The sequence below is a fragment of the Mustela putorius genome, unplaced genomic scaffold (assembly GCF_011764305.1).
Source record: "Mustela putorius furo isolate JIRA1106 unplaced genomic scaffold, ASM1176430v1.1 tig00003927_pilon_pilon_pilon, whole genome shotgun sequence".
Taxonomy (NCBI): Eukaryota; Metazoa; Chordata; class Mammalia; order Carnivora; family Mustelidae; genus Mustela; species Mustela putorius.
The window spans coordinates 1,346,259-1,371,701 of record NW_025422072.1 but is presented as its reverse complement, the minus strand read 5'-3'; the positions used below and the strand labels follow the sequence as shown (position 1 = coordinate 1,371,701).

General features: G+C 34.5%; 1 protein-coding gene across 7 annotated transcripts in view; it reads left to right on the top strand.

Annotated features, from left to right (window-relative positions):
- SMAP1 (small ArfGAP 1) overlaps positions 1 to 25,443 on the top strand; it is a 173,160-nt gene that overhangs the window by 36,121 nt on the left and 111,596 nt on the right. For 5 of the 7 annotated variants that reach the window (XM_013044192.2, XM_004769307.3, XM_013044190.2 and 2 more), the window contains exon 2: positions 6,680 to 6,813. In XM_013044192.2, the coding sequence (XP_012899646.1) occupies positions 6,680 to 6,813 (134 nt within the window). Of the gene's footprint in view, positions 1 to 6,679; positions 6,814 to 18,865; positions 18,987 to 24,961; positions 25,040 to 25,443 lie in introns of those variants that run through there. The other 2 variants (XM_013044191.2, XM_013044193.2) reach the window with 2 other exon arrangements.

The following is a 25,443-nucleotide window of genomic DNA, read 5'->3' as shown; positions in this document are numbered from 1 at the left end:
ACTTACAGGCATCTTGGTCTCTACCTTCTTCTTTATCACTGTTTGCCATTCACTAACTCCTGTCAGTTCTTCCTGGTGGTTCTCATATTTGTCCATTCCCATTCTTATTGTTGCCACATTTATTAATCTTTTAAGGTGATGTGTTTAGATTGTTAATGTTCTCTAAGTATTTGGCAATGAAGGATATCAGTCAATGTGCTAATATTAGTGAGAACAAATAACATCTTCTCTTTTGTTACTAGAGCTTTGTTTTGGTGTGATTGTGATTATGAGATAATAGTACTAGTTTAGTTAATGCTCACTTATTCATGTTGCTTTTAAGTAAGGTAGTGATATGGGTCCTTCAAACAACGCAATATTTGAATTCTAAATAAATTCTGGATTTTTTTCCTCAGCATATTTGATTCCTAGTATAATAAAATAAATTTTCACAATTTGAGTCGTATACTCAGTAAGAATAATGAAAACAGGTCAAGAAGTATGCTGAATGTTTGAGTTGAAGACCTTGTCAAGAATAATTTAGGGGTGCCTGGGTGGCTCAGTGGGTTAAAGCCTCTGCCTTTGGCTCAGGTCATGATGCCAGTGCTGGGATCAAGCCCTGCATCAGGCGCTCTGCTCAGCAGGGAGCCTGCTTCCCCTCTCTTTCTGCCTGGTTCTCTGCCTACTTGTGATCTCAGTCTGTCAAATAAAAAAATAAAATATTAAAAAAAGAATAATTTAGAATCTCACTGTTTTAAATGTGCTTTATAGATGGCAGCATGGACGTCATTGATTGCTTGTTAGGAATGCAGGATCTCAGGTGCCTCTGAAGGGCTACAGAATGAGAATCTCTAATATCCCTAGGGATACATATGCTCATTAGAGTTTGAGAGATACTGATCTTTGTCTGCTTTCTTTCTTTAATTTTTCTTTGTTTGAGATTTAGCTCTAAAATAATTAAACCCTCCAGCAATTTACCTTTTTGTATCTATTTGTTACCTTAGATTTTTGTGTGAACTTCAGAACAGATTGCTGGAAGTATCATATATAAATGATGGAAAGTAACTGGGGGAGGCAACTCTAGCTAGAGCAGTTAGGGGAGTCCTCTGTGAGTAGGTAGCATGTGAACTGAGGCCAGTACAACAAAATGAGCCAGGGATCTGAAGACCTAAGGAAGAAACATCTGGTGCAGAGACAGCAACATATGCAAAGGCAAGAAGGCAGGAAAGGGCATATATAGTAATATAGATCAGCTTATGCTAAAATTGTTTACTCCATGTTATAATTAAGATTTTTTGCCTGTTGATAAGTGCAGATTATTCATTTTGACATTGTATGGTGAGGTAATCATATTAGTGAAAATTTAAGTTGTTTCCGGTTATTTTAGGAATCCATGCTGCTGTAAATACTTTGGTACATGCTTCTTAAATACAAGTATGAGTTTCTTTGTAGTGTTTTTCAGCCATAGTTGACCAGGACCCAGAGAAAAAACATTTTACAGCATGCCTTGATTTTTGTGTATACATACATCTATATACATACGTATATTACTGATTTTTTAAATATTTATTTGCAAGTGTGTGCATGAATGTGCTTGTGTGGGGGTAGAGGGCAGAGATAGTCCCAAGCAGACTCCTTGTTGAGCTCGGAGCCTGATATGTGGAACTTGATCTCATGACCCTGAGACTACCCACTAGAGCACAAAACAAGAGTAGGCCACTCAACTGTGCCATTTAGGCGCCCCTTACATTACTGAGTTTTAAAAAGTTCAATAAAACTATTTTTTCCCATTGTGTGATGTATCATTATCTTTTTTCTTTCTCTTTAAAGATAAATACTTGTTGAGATTAAATTAATGAGTTGTGATTTGCTATTTAAAATATTATTAAAATAACTGCTGTTAAGGTATGTTATATGTGAGTAGATACCTAGATATGTCATATTACATATATAAGTTGGTCAATCTGTGTGTGTGTGTGTATGAATAGATTGCCTGATGGAAGGGTTTATTCATCTAGAACATAACTAGATTTCACCAGATTGTTTTTAAAATGGCTATACATATTTATATTGGTGTTGGCCTTCAGAGTCTGGGAACTTTGGTTTTTACCTTTGTGTTTGTGGTGTTTTAATAGCATTTACTTAGCACAGAGTTGGTAAATATTTACCAGTAGTTTAGTGAATGAAAATGAGGATTTCATACCAATACTTGAATGACTACCCCATTGAGCAGCTATTATTTTATCAATTTTAGGTAAATTTTACAAGGCTAATTTTATAGAGTGGATAACCCAATTGTAATTTTGGTTACGCTTTCAAAAGTTTATTTTTGAAGAGCCCTAACTATAGTGGTTAAGATGTGATAGCAATTCCAAAGAAAAATGCTTTGACAAATTTGCATTATTATTTCAATTGGTAAAAAAACAATTGGGGCTAACATTTCCCATAAGTGATAGCAGTGTATAAAGCTGTGTAAAATCTGAACATCACTTATTATATCTAGCTTTTTGTTAAATAGTAATGTCCATGTTTTTATTACTGCTAGTATTATTCTTGTATATTGCTTTTATACATTTGATCCCTTTATTATCTTTGGTTATGGTAAAAATGCACCACTCTATTTGGTGCTACAACTTTTTATCTGCATGGACTGTTTACTGTTGCATTGTGCAAATGATGCTTTCTTGCCTTTTTTTTTTTTTTTTTTTTAAGATTTAATTTATTTATTTGACAGACAGGGATCACAAGTAGGCAGAGAGGCAGGCAGAGAGAGAGGAAGGGAAGCAGGCTCCCTGCTGAGCAGAGAGCCCGATGCGTGGCTCGATCTCAGGACCCTGAGATCATGACCTGAGCCGAAGGCAGAGGCCTTAACCCTCTGAGCCACCCAGGCGCCCCCCCCCCCTTTTTTTTTTTAAAGATTTTATTTATTAGTTATTTGAGGGAGTGAGAGAAAGAGAGCCAAGGGAGAGGGACAAGCAGACTCCATGCTGAGTGCGGAGCCTGATGCAAGTTTAATCCCTTCACCCCAAGACCATGACCCAAGCTGAAATCAGGAGTTAGATGCTCCACTGACTGAGCCACCCAGGCACCCCACAAATGATGTTCTCTAATTAATTCATTTAGTCATAACATTTGCTGCATCAGAAAATTTTGCTGTAGAGAAAAGTTTCCATTTGTATTTAGCTGTGTGTCTAACATGCTCTGAGGGGAATCATTTTATTTTAAGAACAGAAATGAAGCCACACTTGGAGAGTGTTGAAAATCTCTTCCCATCAAGCTTTGGATTCACTGCCCTTTTGGGAATTGTTTCTGAGGAAAGTTTTAAGATACAGTTGTTTTGCAGATCAGTGTAAAAACTTTAGTTCTAAAGTAAGAACATATTGTATTTTGATATTCAGAATTTCATAAGATAACAATAACTTGTACTTAAGTAATGCTCTAAAACTTTCAAAATATTTTCTGTACAAGACTCACCTAAGTAATGAGGCAGCCAGTCCTGAGTCCACTTAAAATATGAGAACCTTGTTGCTCAGTTTGTTATTAGTGCAGGGTAATTCATGCAGTTCATTGAGGGCAGAGTTGTTTGACAGTACAGGTCTTTTGGCCTCTAAATAATTTCTATGCTGGTAGCAGTCATTAAATAGAACATGTCCCAGATGTTTGTCAGTTTATAGGTGTCATTTCTCAAACTTAAAAGCAGCATATTTTGGTATAAATTGTATATGCATGAACTACTTCCTAAAGAATTTTGGAGAGGAATGTGTTTAGTTTTACTGCATTGTAATTACTGGCTTCAGTGTTATTTTGTAGATTAAATCTCTCCTTGAGATAAAAAGGATGTACTTAATGGGCGCCTGGGTGGCTCAGTTGGTTAAGCGACTGCCTTCAGCTCAGGTCATGATCCTGGGGTCCTGGGATCGAGTCCCGCGTCAGGCTCCCAGCTCCATGGGGAGTCTGCGTCTCCCTCTGACCTTCTCCTCGCTCATGTTGTCTCTCACTGTCTCTCTCTCAAACAAATAAATAAAATCTTAAAAAAAAAAAAAGGATGTACTTAAAATAGAAGTCTAATAAATGTTTTAAAAAGCTTGGTTTTTATCGATATCCCATACTGTGTATGTTTTTTTTTTCCATAATCAGGTGATTTATAAAAGTCCATTAGGTATAAGCTTCTGAATAGTTGACATAATAATCAGATATTATGTTTATTTTTCCAATTTTACTTTGATTATACAAGCAATATATGAAAATAATCATAAGAATATTTAAAATTACATTTTTCACAGAGGTGGAACAAGCAGTCCTAAAATTTGTATGGAACTGGAAAAGACCCTGAATAGCCAGGGGAATGTTGAAAAAGAAAACCAAAGCTGGGGCTATCACAATGCCTGACTTCAAGCTATATTACAAAGCTGCTATCATCAAGACAGCATGGTACTAGCTCAAAAACAAACAGATAGATTGGTGGGACAGAATAGAGAGCCCAGAAGTAGACCCTTCACTCTGTGGTCAGCTTATCTTCAACAAAGCAGGAAAGACTATCCAATAGAAAGAAGACAGTCTCTCCACTAAATTGTGCTGGGAAAATTGGACAGACACATTTAGAAGAATGAAACTGGACCATTCTCTTATACCATACACAAAGATAAACTCAAAATGAATGAAAGACCTAAATGTGAGACAGGAATCCATCAAAACTCCTAGAGATCACAGGCAGTAACCTCTTTGACCTTGGCCACAGCAACTTCTTACAGATACATCTCTAAAGGCAAGAGAAACAAAAGCAAAAATGAACTGTTGGGATTTGATTAAGATAAAAGGCTTCTGCATGGCAAAGGACACAGTCAACAGAACTAAACGGCAACCTATACAATGGGAAAAGATATTTGCAAATGACATATCAGATAAAGGGCTAGTATCCAAGGTCTATAAACAACTTAATCAAACTCACCACCCAAAAAACAAATAATCCAGTCAGGAGATGGGCAGAAGACATGAACCGACACTTTGCCAAAGGAGACATCCAAATGGTTAACAGACATATGAAAAAATGCTCCACGTCATTTACCATCAGGGAAATACAAACCAGAACCACAATGAGATACCACCTTCCATCAGGTAGAATGGCTAAAATGCATGAGACAGGGAACAACAGATGTTGGTGAAGATGCAGAGAAAGGGGAACCCTCTTACACTGTTAGTAGGAATGCAAGCTGGTATAGCCAGTCTGGAAAACAGTATGGAGGTTCCTCAAGAAGTTAAAATACAGCTACCCTACAAGCCAATACTTGCACTACTGGGTGTTTATCCCAAAGATACAGATGTAGTGAAAAGAAGGAGCACCTGCACCCCGATGTTCATAGCAGCAGTGTCCACAATAGCCAAATTGTGGAAGGAGCTGAGATGCCTTTCAGTAGACGAATGGATAAAGAAGATGTGGTTCATATATACAATGGAATATTACTCAGCTATCAGAAAGGATGAATACCTACCATTTATATCGACATGGATGGAACTGGAGGGAATTATGCTAAGTGAAACAAGTCAATCAGAGGAAGACAATTACTCTCATACATGTTTTTTATGGTTTTACTCTTGTGTGGAATATAAGGAATAGTGCAGAGGATCATAGGGGAAGTGAGGGAAGACTGGATAGGAGGAAATCAGAAAGGGAGACAAACCATGGGAGACTCTTGACTCCAGGAAACAGAGTTGTGGAAAGGGAGATGGGTGGAGGGATGGAGTAGCTGGGTGATAGGCATTAGGGAGGGCATGCGCTGTGATGAGCACTGGGTGTTATACTCAACTGGTGAATCTTTGAACACTACATCAAAAACTAATGATGTACTATATGTTGGCTAATGGAATTTAAATTTTAAAAAGAATATTTAAAATTATTAAGAAAATACATTCAAAGACATAAAGAATAGTACAGCTAAGGCTTTGTAGTCTTTTATCTTTATGTGAGTTTCTCTACCATGTTTTTCAGAATTTTTAAACAATGATCCAAAGAACTAACATTTTATAGCACACCATAGTTTATCTATAACTTTTCTTAATTCAGGGTTATAGCTGGGATTTATTCATGTTGTTATAAGGCTTCTTGAGGCAGACTTTATTTCTCAGTCTTTCTAACATTTAGTTGATTAAAAAATTTCTTTTCCAATGTGTTGAATCTAAAATGGAGATTATTGTAGTATTAACGGGCTTTTCCCCTATTAGTGAGCTTGTATATGTTTTTTATGTTTATTGGTTATACATTTCTTGTGTGAATTACCCATTCATATCTTTTTGCACATTTTTCTTTTAGGTTGGTTGTGTGTTTCTTACTAATGTCTTCATTTCATTAAAAACTCTATGATTTTTATTTGTTGGTAATCTTTTAAGGAACACTTTACACATTTAATGAAGAACTTTTTACTGTGGGATATTACTGTTCCTGGTTCAAATATGCTAAGTGAAAACACTGTTCACATAAATCAGTTTTAAATTCTTAGATAGTTTTGGGAAAGTTTCTAGAAAAGGAAAATTAGTAAATTCATTTAAGTTTTTGAAGGTTGATTTATAAGCTTGCTGTTGGTGCCATTTGAAATTCTGTAAGGCTCCATTATAATTGTGTAAAAAATCAGAATGCTGCTTAAAAGCTGCCATAATATTTACTTTAGTTTTTAATATTTATCTTTGTTTTTTTCTCCTTGATTAGGTCCTCGATGGGCTTCCTGGAATATTGGTGTATTTATTTGCATCAGATGTGCTGGAATCCATAGGAATCTTGGGGTTCATATATCCAGGGTCAAGTCAGTCAACCTAGACCAATGGACACCAGAACAGATACAGGTAAACATTTTCTTATTGAGAGATTATTTACAATATTTAAAATGAATTTAAAAGTCTTTAACCCTTCTTGCATCTAACATTGAAATGGAGTATTTTGAAATGGCAGGTGCCGCATATGAAATTTGGGTATTACCCAAAGAACACAGAAATTGGCATGGATAGGGTGAAGTAAGGGTGAAAGAATAGAATATAATGTTGGGGGGGGAGTGGGTCATAAATAAATAAAGATTGGATAAAAAAAGTAAAACTTCTGTGATAAAGATATATTTATGCCAAAGTAAATTCTAGATAGAGTCAAGATTTAAATTAAAAAAAAAAAACAAAAACCCTTAGAAATACTTGAAAAAAATAGCTAAGAGATCTTCAGACTATAAGGTCAAGCATAGCTGTTTTAGTTCACTCTTAAATAAGTTTTTGAGGATTTTGCTGGCTAGGACATAAAAGGAAATATGGCACTTTATGTATTTTCCTAATCCTTGAGGAGAAAATTTACTTGTTTTATCAAGAGCTTTTTGAACATTGCATATAAGGCTCTGTTCTTGATAATATCTCTATAGTAACTGTGGTAACAGATTTCATAATGTTGTTTAAGTTGTCTTCAAGAAAATGTGATACAGTGTAGCTTGAAAATGTAACTTGGTGTTTGTAATGTGTTATGGAGGTACAATACATTGAAGACCCAAGGTGTATTGCCTTTTTAATGGTTCATTTCCCCAAAGGACAAAACACGAAATCCTTGGACAATTCAGTTTTCCAGATATAATATTTTTCTCAGCTAGCCTGTTAAAAGGAATTGAATAAAGGTTTATTTGAGGTGGGCAGCTGTTTTTTTCTTATACCTGAGAGCAGAGTTTCCTAGTCAGAGGGCTGCAGCTGGAATTCACTGGTTTTCTGCAGAATAGGTAATAGTTACACAGCAAGATACTAAATTATTAAAAATGGCAGGCTTTTGAAAACAACTATTAAGTAATATACAGTCTTTGAAATTGTATTCGAACATCATTTATATGGTTCCAACCGTCATCTTTTTGAAATAAGAATTACTGTTTTGGAATGCAAGACTTTTGATGAGTAATTATCACCAGAGGGTGCTCTGTATGACTATATACCACAGAGCTCCTCTTTCAGTGTTCTGTGATGAGAAATAAGGTTAGGATGCTCTCACTTAAAATTAAATGAATAGACAATGATAGACAATGAAGTTTTATTTAAAAAAAAAAAGTATAGAAAAAAAGTATGAAGAAACTTAGTCACACAGACAGATGAGTGGGCCTTGTAAGTACTTGCAAGCAAAGCCAAAGTTGTTCTTTAAAAAATCACACTGGGACTGATATGCGATATAAATGAGTAAGTAATTGGTGAAGTCCCCAAGGTTTCATTCTATAAAGTACAATCTTTATTTTAACCTAGAAAATTTCAAGGCAACTGATTCTAAAAACGCAGTAGAACAAAGTGATTTACAAAGTTGTCTTTAGATGGTCAGACAGCCAGAGTTAGACAGGATACTTAATCTCAGCGTACCTCAGTTTCTTCATTTATGAAATGGGAATAGTAAGAATGTCTTCTTCTGTGCTTTGCTGTGAAGATAGAATAAGTTAATATGGGGAAAGCATTTAGAACAGTACATGGCACATTTAAATTCCCGATGTTAGCTTACCAGTTATTAGTAATATTAGTCCATTTATTCATTGTTTAAAACCTTCAGTATTGCTGCCTTGAGTATCTTTCTAATCTTAAGCAGTCTGGCTTCCTAGTAAATCTGTGATGAATTGGTAACTAAGTGTACTACTGATTCATTGTGTGGTATTGAGTATTAATTACTTTTTGAGAATGTTTGTGAAATAGAATTAATTCATTTTTAGTAATATTGGATGTTAAGGCATTTTGAGATGATTCGGTAAACATATCAGTTGTCTATTTATTGAGTTGCTTGTTACTCAGATTTAAACATATCCTTTCCCTATCATGGTAGGTATGTTTGATATAGTCCAACTCTATTTATACCTGCACATTTTATTTTATTTTTTACTTAAAAAAATTGAAGTGTAATTACAGAGACCAAAATTTACAGATGTGAGTTTTATGTGTCTTGGCAAATGTCTGTACTGTGTCACCAACACTCCCAATGAAGATACACAGAGCATTTTCATCATCCTACAAAATTTTGTTGTGCCAATTTATAGTCAGGTTCTCTAGGGACAACCACTACACTGATGTCTGTACCTGTAGGTTGCTATACATTGAGATTTTTATTTCTTGGAGCTTGTTCTCATTAACACTTACTCTTCATTCAGATTAGGAAAATTGACGATCACAGTATAATTTAGTGTTCTTATTCATATGACATTTTGTAAGAATTTCTTGGATATTAAAAAAAAAAAAAAGCTCAGGAGGCATTTATTTGCAGAAGGAAAGTATTTTACTGCATAAACTTCTACCCTATGTCTTCCCTTACCACCAACCCCAACAGTTCATGAAAATCATATTTCTAATTTGCAAAGATGATACTTAGTTTTGGGTAGTTTTATATATTTTTAGATCTTTAATAACTAATGTGGAAACATGATTTAATCTCTGAACCCAGCTGTTAAATAAAAATATTCTTCTTTTGTGTGTCTCCATAAAATCTAACTACTTAAGTTTTGCCACAGAGCTTCTTATCAACTGACATATATGCACCATATTTATATCAATTATTTGTATACCTGTTTTGAGTGTGTGAATCAAGTTTTAGGGCATCTGCCATATCACAGTTGGGTTAGAATTGCTTTATGCTTATTTTTCAAAGAAAATTTATCAGAACTTACTTTGATTTTTATTAGCATGGAAACAGAGTTACTCACCTTACATTTTAACCAAAATTCTTTTTTAAAATATGGTTCATGGTTAGATTAAATGTCTTTTGGCCTGGTGGTGGGTATTAAGGAGGGCACGTATGGTGTGGTGCATAATCAGTGTATCTGGGAACATGGAAAAGAAAATCTTTTGTCTTAGGTTTATTCTCAGGCACTTTTCAATTTTTTAGGAGGGATCACTTTGTACTTATATAAATATTAAAATCTTTGTTTTTTTTAATTTTGTACTGGTTTATTAACCCCAAGTATTGAGTACCATTTTTCTCCATTATTTAAAAATTTTTAATAATTCAGTTTTCATTGTCTGTACTGAAGGAGTTAAAATGAAAAATACCTTATTTTTACTGCAGAGGAATATTACTTGTGTCTTCAAGTTTCTTAGCTTACTTTGTGCAGAGTCTTGTAAATTTTTTGTGCTGTCTAATAAAACATCTTAGTGAGATTTTGTCCCTATTGCAAAGTATACGCCATGTTTTTGGTATTTATCTTGATAACTTTTGGACCACTTTTAATACTTTACTACCTATAAATCTTTTAGTAATATTCTTTCACAGGTTCTTTGTTTACTACTGACTAGTGTCATTTATTGGATATAGTAGTTAGTATTTTCTTGGGAACACCAAGGCCACACAACTGAGATTTATTCATTATAAAATATATTGTGGGGAATTTTACATTTGAAACTGCCCATTTCCACAGGCCTATGATTTATCCTTAGTGAACGTGCCTGCAACATTTTGTAGACATTTTTACCCCCTCAGTTAATATCTTTACCATTTTTACTTTAGCTTTGACTATATTGTGGCTAGAAGGAAAGGTCTTTAAACCCAACTCTTCTCACATTCTTGCTTTCTATTAAAACAAAAGAATAGAAGCTTGCTTTCTTCCCATTCTCCCCAAACCCTGCTTTGACTTCAGCTTTTTGTTCTCTTGTTTAGGGGCAGAATGGAAGGGAGTGGCTGCTAATTTCTCTGCCTTTATTTTCATTTGCAGTTTTCCTTCCTGCTTTTCCACCTAATTAAAAAAATTATATTCATTTGGAGGCACATTTAAATTCTTTCTTTTCTTTGAAATGCATTACTTTCATGCTTCTGCCTTTAAAAAAAAGTCTTCCTAATACCATTTTTCCCTCAACAAATAGCTCTTGACTCTGCTGTATTTATTCATTTGTTTGCTTATTTAGCCACTGAACACTTACTAAGTACTCACAGTGTGCCAGTCTCTGTAGTCTAGTGAGTAGCTCTTGTCTCCCTTTAGCGGTTGAATTTCTTGAACAAGATCTTTACCCACAATTTCATTTCTTTACCTTACTTCTGCTAAGTTAACTCTTTTTTGTTCTCATCATTCTGCTGAGTTTGCACTCATAAAGAATACTAGTTACCCCTAATGGCCAAATCCAACTCTTCTCCTCCTCCTCCTTGGTCTTCCTGCTTCACTTGACACTATCCCTGCCTTCTTGAAGGTTTTTATTTGTGAAAGAAGCTAAAGTCACTCACCATATCTTCTATTTGGTTTATTTAGTCTCTGTTTTATTTTGTTTTGTTTTTACTATTTCTTTTTTTGCTTTTTCCCTGTAGTGGAGATTTTCTAGTTTTGTATTTACCCCTGTTGTTCTTTAGTCTCTCTTCGTAGGAGAACTCACTTACCCTCATGGATTCAGTTATTTTTTTGTGCAGATGGTTTCCCCTGTCTGTCCAATAGTGGCTTCTACAGTGAATTTCAGTTCTTTTTTAGATTGCCTATTAGAGACCTTTGCTGTTTGTGGACTTACCGATCTTAAGAAACCTTGGATATCCTTGGCATGAAGTAATTGATAGTTTGCCCTAGCACCCATTTTAATTGTATATTCTTTGAGGCTGGAGTTAGTCAATCTGGTCGGTTCCTTAGCACTGGAATTTCAACATGGCTTTACATATCTGTTCACCTTTGTATATTCAGTAATTCATATGAAGTAATTAAAACGCATTGCTTTATGAAGAATACTTCAGTACGAAACAGAGAAAAGCTGGCTATTAATGTAATGTAGAAGTTAAGAGAAAGGAATAGATATGATGGGGCATAGATTTTTTTTTCTTTTTGCCAGATAACATTACGCATTTGAGTAAAATTAAGAATACAATATCAGGGGTGCCTGGGTGGCTCAGTCAGTTGGGTGTCTGTCTTGGCTCAGGTCGTGATCCCAGGGTCCTGGGATTGGGCCCCACATCGGGTTTCCTGCTCAGTGGGAAGCCTGCTTCTCCCTCTCCTGCTTCCCCTGCTTGTGTTCTGTTTCTCTCTGTCTTTCTTTTTCTGTCAAATGAGTAAATAAAATCTTTAAAAAAAGAAAAGAAAGAATAGAATATCAAAATTAACTGTTGCTCTTTAGCAGTATCAATAAAACCTCTTAATGTTTCATATGGAAACAGGAAAAAAGGATTTAATATATTAATATGTAGCCTTTGTAAATGTTAAGATTAATAGATGCCACTAATCTGCAACTTGACACACTTAAAATAATTATCTGGTGGTCCATACTGGCTTCTTAGTTATGCCATTTTTCAAGTTAATCTTAAAAGCTTGTGGTGTCCTGTGGTTCTTACCTCTTTCTTTTGTGTGCCTCATTATGCCATCAGTTCTTAATTCTTTTGTTGCTTCTGTTGCTTTACATTCTCATTTCTACTACCAGGTCCATGGCTTTAGCTTATTCCTGATCTTCCTGTCACTGTCCCTTCTCCATCACTTTTACATACCACATTCAGAATAATCTTTCTGGAACATGTTTTGGTCATTTGACTTCTCTTTTACGAAGTTTGTATTGGTTCTCCTCTGAGAATCATAAAAGTTTTATTTTCCTTAAATTGGTAATCACACACCTCTGCCGTCTTGCTTCATCCTGTGTCTTTGATCCTCCTCCAGATGCTTGACAATAGATCTCTTTGCTGTAGAGAGACAGCTGTTCCTGTTGAATTATTCTGACAGTGAGTTCTTACTGTTTGTTTTGGTTGTGCAGTTGTGTAGTTGTCAGTTGTTGGAAGTATCTTCTGAATATTCCTTTTTTCAAACCAAACCCTTCCCATTCTTTAAAACCCAGTTAAATCCATACTTTAATAAACCTTCAAAATATAGGTTGTACCTAATTATTTACTACCACATATTGTTATTTACCGTTGTGCATGTCTGTTAATTGTAACCTTCCAGTAATTAGTAACTTTACCTGATGTGCATTTGTAGCCCTTGTGTTGGTTACCACAGTGGTGGGAACACAGTATGTCCTTAATTTATCAATGGCACACCAAGAACAGTCTTTGGTTTGTTATAATTCTATGAGATAATGTTTCCTATATTTAGCAATGAACGGGGAGAATGAAGAAAATGAAAAAAAAAATAAAGCATATGCCCCCAATTTGTCCTATATTATTCATACAGTATCTTTTTTCATTTCTTTACCTCTCTCCTTTTCTTCCCATGTTCCTATATATGTTTAAATTCCCCAAATACAGGAGCCTTAGGAGTGTAAGTTAAGCTAGTGTGTGGAGGTTCCAAGGAAATATAGGCAGGTACTAGATAGGTAGTACTTTCTAGCATTTCAAACCATCCAGAACTGAAATTGATTGCCTTGGAAAGTAATGAGTTTGTCATTACTTGAGTGGTTTGTGCAAAGGCTGGACAACCACTTGGAAATCTGTAGCTGGGATTCAAGCATTGAATGGGCAGATGAGGAATAATTTAAATGACTCTGAAGTCTCTTCCGTTTTTGAGATTCTTTGATTTTATGTTCAGTCCTCTTTGGTTACCACAGCAATTCAAAAACCATTTCATCTTATTATATGCATTTGAATAAGAATGGTATGTTACAGTTAGAGATGTTATTCAATTTTTTCCTAAAAGTCAGATTCCACCTTATGGTGGAATTCCTGCACTCTGGATAAATCATAAGAATGTGACCATATTCTCAGATTCAATCTGAAAGATAAGTTCTAAAAATGTTTTGAACATTTTTACTCTTTGTGTTCTTTTATAAGGAAAAAAATCACTGACTAGATGGATATAGATTTCTATTTAAATCTTGTTATTCGGGCGCCTGGGTGGCTCAGTGGGTTAAGCCGCTGCCTTCGGCTCAGGTCATGATCTCAGAGTCCTGGGATCGAGTCCCGCATCGGGCTCTCTGCTCAGCGGAGAGCCTGCTTCACTCTCTCTCTCTGCCTGCCTCTCCATCTACTTGTGATTTCTCTCTGTCAAATAAATAAATAAAATCTTTAAAAAAAAAAAAAAAAAAATCTTGTTATTCTTAGAAATACCTGTGTAAGTAACTTGGTAGTTTTAGTTTAATTAGCAATAGTTGTATCATACTATTGACCTATTTGTCTTAATATAAACTTCTGATCTTTCTTAGAAAAAAAAATTGCCCTTAGGAAGCTAAAATTACAGGTTTTCACTAATACTCATCAGTAAGCTTTACTGTGTTCTAGGACCTCCGTTTGAATTCCTGATCAGCCCAGATACAGGGAGAATAGGCAAAAGAGAATTGGTAGATACTTTAAATATTTCTCTGTTGCTAAACAAGTAATTAAATTATAGGTACTTATATTGGTGGTCATGTTGTGCCCATTTTCACTATTAAATTTGGGATGCAAAGGATTATAAAAGATATAGGGGATGAAAGTGACTAGATATATGGAGGAAGTTTTCTCCCCCTTGATCCTGACATAGTATATTTCAGATAAAATTATGATACATATTATTCTTTAAAAACATATTAAGTTTGTGAAATAAAATTTCAGTGGTAGAACTACAGCATTCCTGCGAGGAATCTCTGCCATCCCTAGAAAATAGAAAACTGGAACTAGAATATTGATAGGCAGTTGAAACTTATATTTAACTCGAATTATCCAGATGTACAGGTTTGTTTTAATTTATCACACCATTTTTAAATTGTTAAGGGAAGGTGAGATAAGTTACTACGATTTCCATGGAGTTCTGAAGAGGAGAAAGATGCATTCATTATTAAGATAAATTTTACCTGTTTTTATTTTTGTTAATGAGACTACTTAATGAAAATTTAAAAGGATACAGTTGGCTCAGATTATCATTTCGTCACACAGCAGTGATGTACCTGTAAGATAGTTAACACCTTGCTTTGTAGCCACTGCAGCCTTATTTTGCTTAATGTTTCCAGGTATTTCTTCTTTCACGCTTTTGTGTTTAACTGATTTATGTCATTAAATATAAATAGGTTTCTTTGAGACGAGAAATGCCTTTGGTATGCTCTTTCAGTATGTAGTTTCAATTTTTTTTTTTTAAATTCCAGTGACTTTTTTTTTTTTTTTAAGATTTTATTTATTTATTTGACCGAGAGAAAGATCACAAGTAGGCAGAGAGGAAGGCAGAGAGAGAGTGGGGGGGATAGCAGGCTCCCCACTGAGCAGAGAGCCCGATGCAGGGCTCCATCCCAGGACCCTGGGATGATGACCTGAGCTGAAGGCAGAGGCTTAATCCACTGAGCCACTCAGGCACCCCTCAGTGACTTTTTGAAATCAGTTTTTCAGTATTCTGTCTCCTTGTTTGAGCTTTCTTCTTCAGTGTCACTCTTACATGTAAGTTGGATTTTCGTTGTCTAACTCCAATATTTGTCACTTTCTCTTGGATCCTTTTTATTACTTTTTTAAAATTAAAAACTGTAAGGTTTTTTGTCTCTCCAGTTTTTATAGACCATTATTCTGTTTATTTTTCTCATGTTCCATTTTATTTCATATTCATTTCTGAAGTATTTTTCCTTTTATTTCTAATTCTTTCCTGAGTTTTCATTTTAATTCTGAATACTTCTAATTTCTTTCTTAAATTATGTTTTATTTTTAAGTAATCTCTATACCCAACATACGGCTTGAACTTAAAACCCTGAAATCAAGAGACACAGTCTCCACTGACTGAGCCAGCAGGTGACCCCAAATATTTCTGATTTCTTCTTTTTTTTTTTTAATCTCCAAAGATTTTATTTATTTATTTGGCAGACAGAGATCACAAGTAGGCAGAGAGACAAGCAGAGAGAGAAGAAGGGAAGCAGGCTCCCGGCCAAGCAGAGAGCCTGATGCGGGGCTCCATCCCAGGACCCTGGGATTATGACCTGAGCTGAAGGCAGAGGCTTTAACCCAGCCAGGTGCCCCAATATTTCTAATTTCTGATTTAGTTGTTCTTCCATAACTTCACCAGGCTTTTAACTCATTTAACACGTTCTTTCATATCATGCATATATTTTTTGGCTTGTTCTAAATTAGTAGGTGTGCAGTTCTGATCTGTTTTCTGAGCATATTTGTTGTAGAGTGGTTTCATTGTAGAGATGTTATTCTGCTTCTTATTCTCTTCTTCTAAAACTTTGTATGAGATTGGACCTTGATTCTTTTCTGTTGATCATTTTTATGTGATACTAGTTTTCTTTATTATTAAAAGGCATTGATATTTAAGATAGCTTTTCTACTGACACAGACCTCTCCCGTCAGTGGTTTTTGTGTTAGTGTTTAAAAATAAGGCCTCTTGTTTTCTGAGATTATTTTTGCTCTGTTCCTTTTCCCACTTTGTACCTTCTCTTTCTTTATTTTCTTTCTTTTTTTGAGAGGGGTGGCTACTGCTGGAGTTTTGAATCCTTTCCCAGGACTTCCTCCTCAGGGTGGGGCCTGGTCCTAGAAAGGAAGTTTGGTGGTTATGTTATGAGAATTCATAGATAGGGACTAGATTATTTTCCCCTGTTTCAAGCTTATTGTAGACTGTATGTATTTGCTGTTGGATTGGGTAAAAATGCCTTTTTTTTTTTTTTTTTTTAGTTTCATGTGCTTTCTTTAGATTGGTTCACTGTAATTTCCAGTTTTTATCTCTTTACTATTTTAGTGTTTTGTTTTCAGATCTGCCTGGTCCCCCATTAGTTGCAGATGTCATGCAGGTCAGTGGTTGTTAGTGCCTCATCTCTACCTCATAGCATTTTGGGGTTTGTGGGGATACTTGATCACCAATTTTTGTTGTAAATATTGTCCATGGGGTTTTGGTTTTTCTATTTAGTGATTTTTTTTTTTTTTTTTTTTTTTTTTGTGAGAAGCTTCTGGGAGCTTTGAAAACTATCACCACTATTAAAGAATTCCTGACAAACAGTATTTTATAGAATAAAATTTCATTTAAGAAAGGTTAATTTGAAGAGCTCCATGATTTAACCACATCTGACCTGTATATGTTAGAACATTATTTACTCTCTCAAGGTTTTGACCCTTAGATAAATTTTCATAGTGCTTAATAGAACCAGGGACATAGCTTTCAGCACACAATTCTTGGTACACATTTATTTAAGAAAACCCCCAGTCATATAACTTTTTTCTTATTTTGTGGTAAGAGTACTCATTATGAATTCTATTAGGCAGACAAAATTTCTCAAATCATGGCCAAATGTAAAGACTCAACTTCTGCCAACTCCTTGCCAGGTCATTGACTTGTCCTCAAAGAATATCATAGCAAGGGGCTGCTTATAATGTTGGGTTTATGTATTACCTATATGTGCAGAGTGAGGTGAGGAAAGACATGTGATACTAACGAAATTTAATCTGTGAAGTTCAGTAAGACATTTGCATTTTTAAGCAATGTATCTGAGAAAAACTTGCATGTATTCTGAATGTGAATGCATAAGGTTATGCCCTGTATTTTCCTCTTGATTTTTAAATTGTTTTTAAGGTTGAAAAGTCAGTGATAGTTTTTAGAATTCTCTTTTACTAGTAACTTGACTATAGCTCTTGAGTTAAAGCGGTGAACAAAATGGTAAGATATTACTTAGTGGTAGTTTTTGTTAATTTAACTGTCTTCATTCTGTACTGCCTAACCTAGATGGAACTGAGAGAGTTCAACTAAAGGAATACTAAACTATTGAAGAAGAAAACTTATATCTCCATATAGAGTGCTATATTTGGTAGGAAGTTGTTATGTGGCAATGAATGAATACCTGTATGAATAGATCATCTGGAAACATGATTATTAATTTCACTGTATGTAATGTTTTTGAGGTGAGGTTACTGCTCTTCCCTGCTTTGCATGAATGTAAGAATGGTAGAGGATAGCAGGCCTAGTGGAAGGCTGGGACTTTATAGACCTGGATTCCAGTTTTGGCTTTGTTAACTAAATGTTTGGGTAATCTTCAGCAAGTTACTTCATAGTAGCTCCTTTATCTTTTAAAAAAAAAAAAAAGAAAGAAAGAAAAGAAAGAAAGAAATCACCAGTATCTAGTGCTATGGTAAGTTCTCAGCATATTTGAAGGATGTCTCATTACTATTTTTATGTGACCTTTATTTGCTTATGAATTTCTAGAAGCATAATACAGTGTACACAGGGCCTTCCAGGCAGAAAGATGGAGAAAGCATGTCGCATTTGAGAAAGAGGTAGTTTTCTGTGACCAGAGTATTGGGTGCAGTTATGTGTCACAGGAGATGAAGGTGAAAGTTGCAATGGGGGATTGGTTTGGTCTTGATCCTAACAGTGATGGGGATGGTGGGGATAGGGACAGAACAGGGAATGTTGTCTTAAATGTTGTAAGTTGAAGAGTGGTATTTAGTGTTAGGTTTTTTTTAAGAACCTAAATCTGACAGTTTTGTTCCTGCAATGGCCTAAGCAGTGGGTGACCCCATATGGAACTAAAGTGGCGGCAGTAGGGGTTGATTACCAGGGGGAGGTTATAACAAATATTGAAGAGTTATAATCACTAAGCTTTCTGACAGAAGAGGGGAGAGTCCAGGATGACTCCTGAGATGAGCCTTAAGCACCTCGGATGAAAGTAGTGGTTTATTCCTAGACTTCAAATGGCATGGATTTCATAGTAAATACAGATTACAAAAGAGTGTGAAGTAAAGCTTTTCCAACTTTGTTGTAACAGTGCTTAATTTTACTGCTTTAAAAGATACATTCTCTGAATTTGTAACAACTAGCAAATGCTGCAACAGATAAACCAGTTTCTGAGAATATCTAAAAATTGTGAAAAATAGGAGAATTGGTACCTCTAATTCCAGATCATCATTTAGGATTTTTGATTTTTAAATATGTGTGGTATACTCATTTTGTTTTTTTAAAATAACAATTAAAACAGAAAGAGAATAATTCCCCAAGAACACAATTTTATGAAAACTGAAGGAATGGACTCTGTATTAAATATTTACAAAGAGTTCCTGAGACCAAAAACGGTGGCCCTTCTTTTCCAGCAGCTGGAATCCAAAAGATCTTGAAACCAGTCCTGAAAAGCTTGCTCCTATGCAAGAAATCCTGGTGGCTTTTGAGAGGAAGATAGAGAACTATTCTGGAAAATTTCAAGTGGTAGTAGAGGTGAGTCACTGACATGAAGAATTTGTCCAGGGACTACAAATACTCATTTTCTCTTTTTCATTAACATTTAAAAAATATATACCCTCAGATAAGGCAGTTTGACAATCTTATCTTTGTGTTCTAAAAATTTTAATGAATAGAAAATAGTAGAATAAGTAGTATTCCCTCACCCACATAAAAATAAATTTGTTGAAATTTTAAGAAGGAAAAACAGATACATTCAGTGATGAACTTCTGCAACAGTTGGTTTTTTTTAAGAAGATGACCATGCTGGGAAAAGATATGATAAATGCTGTATTTATACTTTGTATTTTGAGTGTAAGATATACTTGGATGGAATTTTAAAAAATGTATTAATTTGATTTGATTCATTACCTCTTTGATCACTAGAACACTGTGTTCTCCTAGTAGGAGTGGAGGTTACCAGTGAGGAGGAAGTCTCCTTGTTCTGATTCACATGCTGCTTGAATATGGTAGCTAAGCTTCCTCTGGAGAGGAAGGATTAATAAGCCTATCTTAATTATCTTATTGTTTTGGGGAAATGTGAAATACATGGACATGGCACAAACTTCAAAGGGTACAAAAGGTGCAAAGTGAATAGTCTTCCTCCCATTTTTATCCCTCAGACATCCAGTTTTCCTCCACAGAAATAGCCATATTTATTAGTTTCTTGTATACTTTTCCTGAAGTATTTTGTGCATATATACAAACATATATGTAGTATATATTTTTAGCTGTTTTCATATCCTTACACAATAGTCACCTTGTAGGTGAGATTCCTTCCCACATCTATTCCTCAGAAAATTAGGTAGTAGAGTTTTAATTTATATACTTTTATCTTTCTTCCTCCAGATTTAGTGTAGACATGTAGTACCTTTCTATTACGTACTAACATGTAAGATTCTATTGATTATTTTAATATTTTACATTTTTGCCGTTGGGAATTTAGAAGGTCTAATAGCCACATTATAACTTAAATCATTTACAGCAGCAATTAGTGATCTCAGTCCTTTATTTTGTGGCTGCTATTCTTTTTCTCAACTACTTCATTTTTTAAAATAGCCAGTAAACTCCAAAGGGCAAATCAGTACACACAAAAATTTTCGAAAACTATACAGGTAGCTTCCTGAAATAATACATTAATGTGAATTCTAGCTTAACTATAAATGGCTGTTGACCAGGCACTACTTAGTGTCTGAGAGAGAAGATGCAGGAAACATTATGGGACAGATAGGAGGTAGATACTGAGAAAAGAGAGAGTGTACAAGATGAAAGAGAGGGGAGGTCCAAGGAGCCATAGTTCTTAAACATAGCCACTGAACCTAGACTAGACTGTAGTTTTAGTTGAGCTAACACAGGTAGAAGTCATACCCTGAAGTAATTGTATCACTTAGTTGGAGTCCACAAAGAGCTCTGCTTTCCAAGATTTTGGAAGACTAAAGAAAGGTGGGGCGAGGGGGGAGGTTTGACAAGTTTTATTCTTATTAACTTGGAACTTTAGGTGGTCTGTCATTTATCTTGACATTTAAAGTTATTTCCTAATATTGAGAAAGACTTAAACTTAGGTACATTTTGTTTCTATCTGTTCCTGTTACCTCTTATCTTTACATCTATTTCAAGGCTCTTTTCTCACTAAACCTGATTTTGTGTGCTGCTTAATTATTAGTTTCTTCATTGGAGATGCCCCCATTGACATGAAACAGTGATTCCTATTACATTTGTTTGCCTACTTACTGATCCTGTCTATTTTCTTTTTATCTATTCCCACTTTTTGTGACTTTTTTACCTTTTTTTTGGTTATTTTTATTATTTTTTTAAATTGAAATACAGTTGACATATAATGTTACATTAATTTCAGCATAGTGATTTGAGAACTCTGTGTAGTAGCAAGTGTAGCTATTACCATCTGTCACCAGTTTTTGTATGTTTTAGTTTATTAAATTATACAAATTCCATAAGTAAATGTAAACTTTAATTTTTAAAGTTTAAGGTTTAAATTTAAAGTTAAACTTTAAATTGACAACCCCAGTTCACTCGAGTCTCTTTAAAATATTAAAAACTTAGAACTCATTTAGCATATAGATTTTACTGTTTTTAGTGCCAAAACTAGGATTGGGTGAAATGTTTTCATAGAAAGTTTCGGAAATAGGAATGTTTTATCTGCATTAGATTGTGAAGGAACTATGTTAGCCTATAGGTGTTTCTTGGCACTATAGTTCAAATACTTAACTTTTGAAATTGAATCTCAGGTGATATGTGAGTCTTTGGGCATGGGTTGTTTTATATATTGGATTATATGGAGAAACTAAAAACACACAGATTATGTGATCGACAAGGACAAAATACTTTTAATAGTAGGTTTTGAGATTCTTAAGTGTGATTTATTATACCATTTTCAGGTGAAGCCTCCCTGTGCAATTACAATGGTGCTGATTTTGGATGAAGGCGGTTCAAGCAAAAAGTACAATATAAAATTGATCTTTCTAGGAACATACAGTGTTTAAAATGAGGACAGATTGAATTTAAAAATGAACAGTAACACTAATTTTAAAGTATGTACTACCTAATTGGCATTTATCATAACAGTGAAGTACAATTTCACTTACTCTTCAATATAAGTATATATTTTTCTTAAAGTAAAAATGCATATTGAATTTTTATTATCATTTTCTTGTCAAGAATTTCAGTATATATTCCGCTCACATAATGTTTGACTGTTTTTTTTAAATCTAATTTTGAGATGAACTATAGTTTATTAAGTAAATACCTATTTAAAAATATTTTAAAATAAACAGTAGAAATTTTGACTTAAGTAATTAGGAGTCCTCTTCCTCCCTTTTTCATGTTTGAAGTGTGAGAGAAAGAGAAAAAAAAATTACTGATAGCATTACATGCTTCTTTAAAGCCAAAGAATTTTTGAAAATTGGTAAATTTAAACATTTTTGATAGTATGTTTGATGTCCTTACAAGTATTCCCCCCTTTTGGAGAAGTGAAAATAGGTTTGGAAATTAGAAGTTTTTCAGAATTGTGCATAGTATTAGGGTCTGACTTGATTTCCAGGAAGCTAGATGGTAGTTGAAGTAGCTAGCTCATTACCGAAACTTAAGTCTCATTATAGTTAAAAATAATAAAAAATATAAAACTTAACTTTTTCTTTAAAAAGTAGGATATTCCCTTTATCATCTCCCTCCCCCACTTATTTGCAACCAGTCCACTCACCCAGCTCTGGAAAACTGAATCATAAATTGCCCAAAAAAAGCAACTAAAATTCTCCTTTCCAGCAGTGCATTTTAGCAAAGCATTTGGGTTGAGAGAATCTAAAAGAAAAGCAATAATATTTTAATAACAGGAATGATGTTTTAATAAAGGAGGCAAAACCTACAGTGTTATTCTGTTTTGTGGTGAAATTTCCTGGACACTTCTGTCGATTAGCGGGTGCCTGGTGGGAAGGATTGCGACTAGGGAGCTTGGTCCTAGTCTAAACTCTGTAACTGATTCATTATCTTACTCTAGAGAAATCATATAACCTCTTTGTGCTTTCATTTCTGTGTCTATAAAATGAAAACTGAGCCCCTAAAGCCAAGAGCCTGGTGTTTCTAAGTCCTGAAGGAGATAGTCCTCAGTTCTATTGGATGCAGCCTGAAATCTCTAACTCCTGAGGGCTGATTCTGGTTCTATCAAGAGTCAAATACTCATGGAGATTAATAATCTTGGACCTGTTACTTAACATCTTGGTGCTTCAGTTTCCTTTCCTGCCAAAATAGGAAAATAATGCCTAAAGCAGGGCTTTTTGAAATTTCAAATGGCATATATGTGTGTGTGCACACACACATGATTTCTCTAATATATGTGCAATTTACAATTATATATGTATAATTTATGTATGAAAGTAAAGTATTGAGGCTAATGCTTATCATTGTAGTTGTTAGGATGTTTTAATTATTTTTTTTCCGAATGCTAGACAGAGTTTGCTCCTCAGGGCCAATAGGATAAATTTTCGTAAGTCTTGTATATGGCCTTTAAATGTAGTGTTTTGAAACTTTGACACTGACCTTCCTCCCACACTACTATCCTCTACTTTTTAGAAACCTAGAAACCATCTGAGCATTCTTACAAAACAATCTTTATACGTCTGTGATATCACTGAATCCTTGTTTCCTCTAATCCCAACTAACACACACAGGTGCACCTGTACTCAGTCACTTTTTGGTAGTGGTCTCCTGTAAAAATGGCTCATTCTTTCACATTATTTCTCCCTTTCAGATTTTTATACCTCTTTTTTTCTCTCTTGTCTGATTGTGAATGGGTAACATCCCTGGAACAACAGTAAATAAGTTGGTGTAATACACGTGTGCCTTGCTCCTAGTAATTTTTATTTTGTCAAATTATTAAAGACCTCCCTTAAGTATTTTATATAAAATGTGTATAATCGTATTCATTGAACATAAGATATCTCTGTAAAGAGCACCTCTATTTTATGGACTCAAAAGAAAAAATTATCAATTGCAAGACTATCAAATATGAAGAAAACTGTAACAGGATCAATGAGATATGGCATGCATAGTAGATACTGTTTTTAGTCTTAACTAAATTTTTTGTTAGAATTTCTCTGTATTCTTGTTTGCTTGATGGAAACTCCTCAAGGTTTTACTTTCATAATTTCTATGAGTTCCTTTTTGCTTTATTGCTGATATTGTGCAAACTAAGAGGCATTTTTCTTGTAGCTCTTCCTAAATGTTTAATACCTTTAGGGTTACATAACTTGAATCATCTTTACTTCTAAATTCCCACCACTTTTACAAAAGTAAAGCATCATTTGAATACTAGAGGTGGAAAAGATTTTTTCTTTTATAAAGACGGGTGGGCTGTACTGAAAGTTTCTGAGCTCTTCTCCCCACACACAGAATTACATATTAGCTCTGCTCATATACATGCTAGCATGTGTCCTGACATAGTAGAGCCCTCTGACTTTATATTGTCAGTTTGCCTTACACAGGTTTTCCCCCCTCACTTTATATACCCTTGGGTTTATCTTGCTTTAGCTTCTGTTTTCTCTCCAAAGCTAACTAACAAAAGCTGTTTCATTCTTTTTCAGTTTACCATTCCTTATATTTCCCAGCCCCTTATTAATTCCTTTTCTTATCATCTTGTTTACTCGGAAAGAGTACTTATGTTGAGTATTTATGTGAGGTGGGATAGAATAGATACCAAGAAATGAGAGTATATTAGTATTTTGCACATCTTAAAACTCTCAGTTGGGAGAAAAAAAGGTCACTGTATTTTGTGTTTTAAAGGTTTTATTTATTTGAGAGAAAGAAAGAACACACATGTACAAGTGCAGGGGGAGGGAGAGGTACAAAGCAGGCTGAGTGTGGAGCCCAGTGTGGAGCTTGATCCTATGTCCAGGGCTGAAATTAAGAGTCAGGTTCTTAACTGACTGAGCCACCCAGGAGCCCCATGTCACTGTATTTTTTATTTGAAGGAAGATGGCTCAGCCTGTGTACTCTTGAGTGCTACAACTCAAGGTGCATACCTGATAAGCCGTTAAATCTGGATTGTCTTCTCAGGGATGTGGGTGTGTGTCTAGGAAATCAGAAGAAAAAAGAAGGAATTATACAGACTGATCTTTCTATCAATTAAAACATTTTAAGGAACCTAAACTCTGTGTAAATGATGTAAAATGTTTTGTAACATTTTACATGTATTTATTTGTAACATTTGTAACATGTATTCATATAAAATGAATAATGTTTTGTTTGTAAATGTTACTTTCTAATGTAATAGATTATCCAGGAAGTACTGTTTGGCTAATCCTTACTCACAGAAGATACTGAAACTTAATTAAATTGGTTTAAGTGATTATCAGATTATTTTATGCCTCTTAAGTAGTTACTGTTCTTGGGGTTTATAGATTTTAGGAAGGCTTTGGGTCATAGGGTACTGTTTTTTGTTTGTTTGTTTGTTTGTTTTGTAGGGAGAGGATCCATAGCTTTCAGCAGAATCTTAAAGAGATTAACCCCAAAGAAATTAATCCACTCCTGTGGAGTTCTAGGTTAGCACTATTTCTTTTTCATCTGTTCTCCATTGTGATCCTGATTGTAAATCATGAAACCCCAAGAGTATTTTGAATTTCAAAACAAAATTTGATCTTGAGTTGTTACCTTGGAAATGGTAGTGCTGTTCAAATGGCATATCTAAAACAATAATAAAACTGCCATGAACTACCAGGGAATTAATTTTAGGAAGTAGTGAATATAAATAAAGATGATACTGTTTTCACAGAAAAAGACATTAGAAAACTGTGGGTCTATGTAAATAGAATAAATGTGGATTAAAAATATGCTTCTACTTTGAACTCAAGGAATTAATTTCATAGTTGTGATTTAATTTATTTTTCTTAGAGGAATATATATTGGAAATAATAAATGTTACTTGGTATTTGTATATATTTGTATA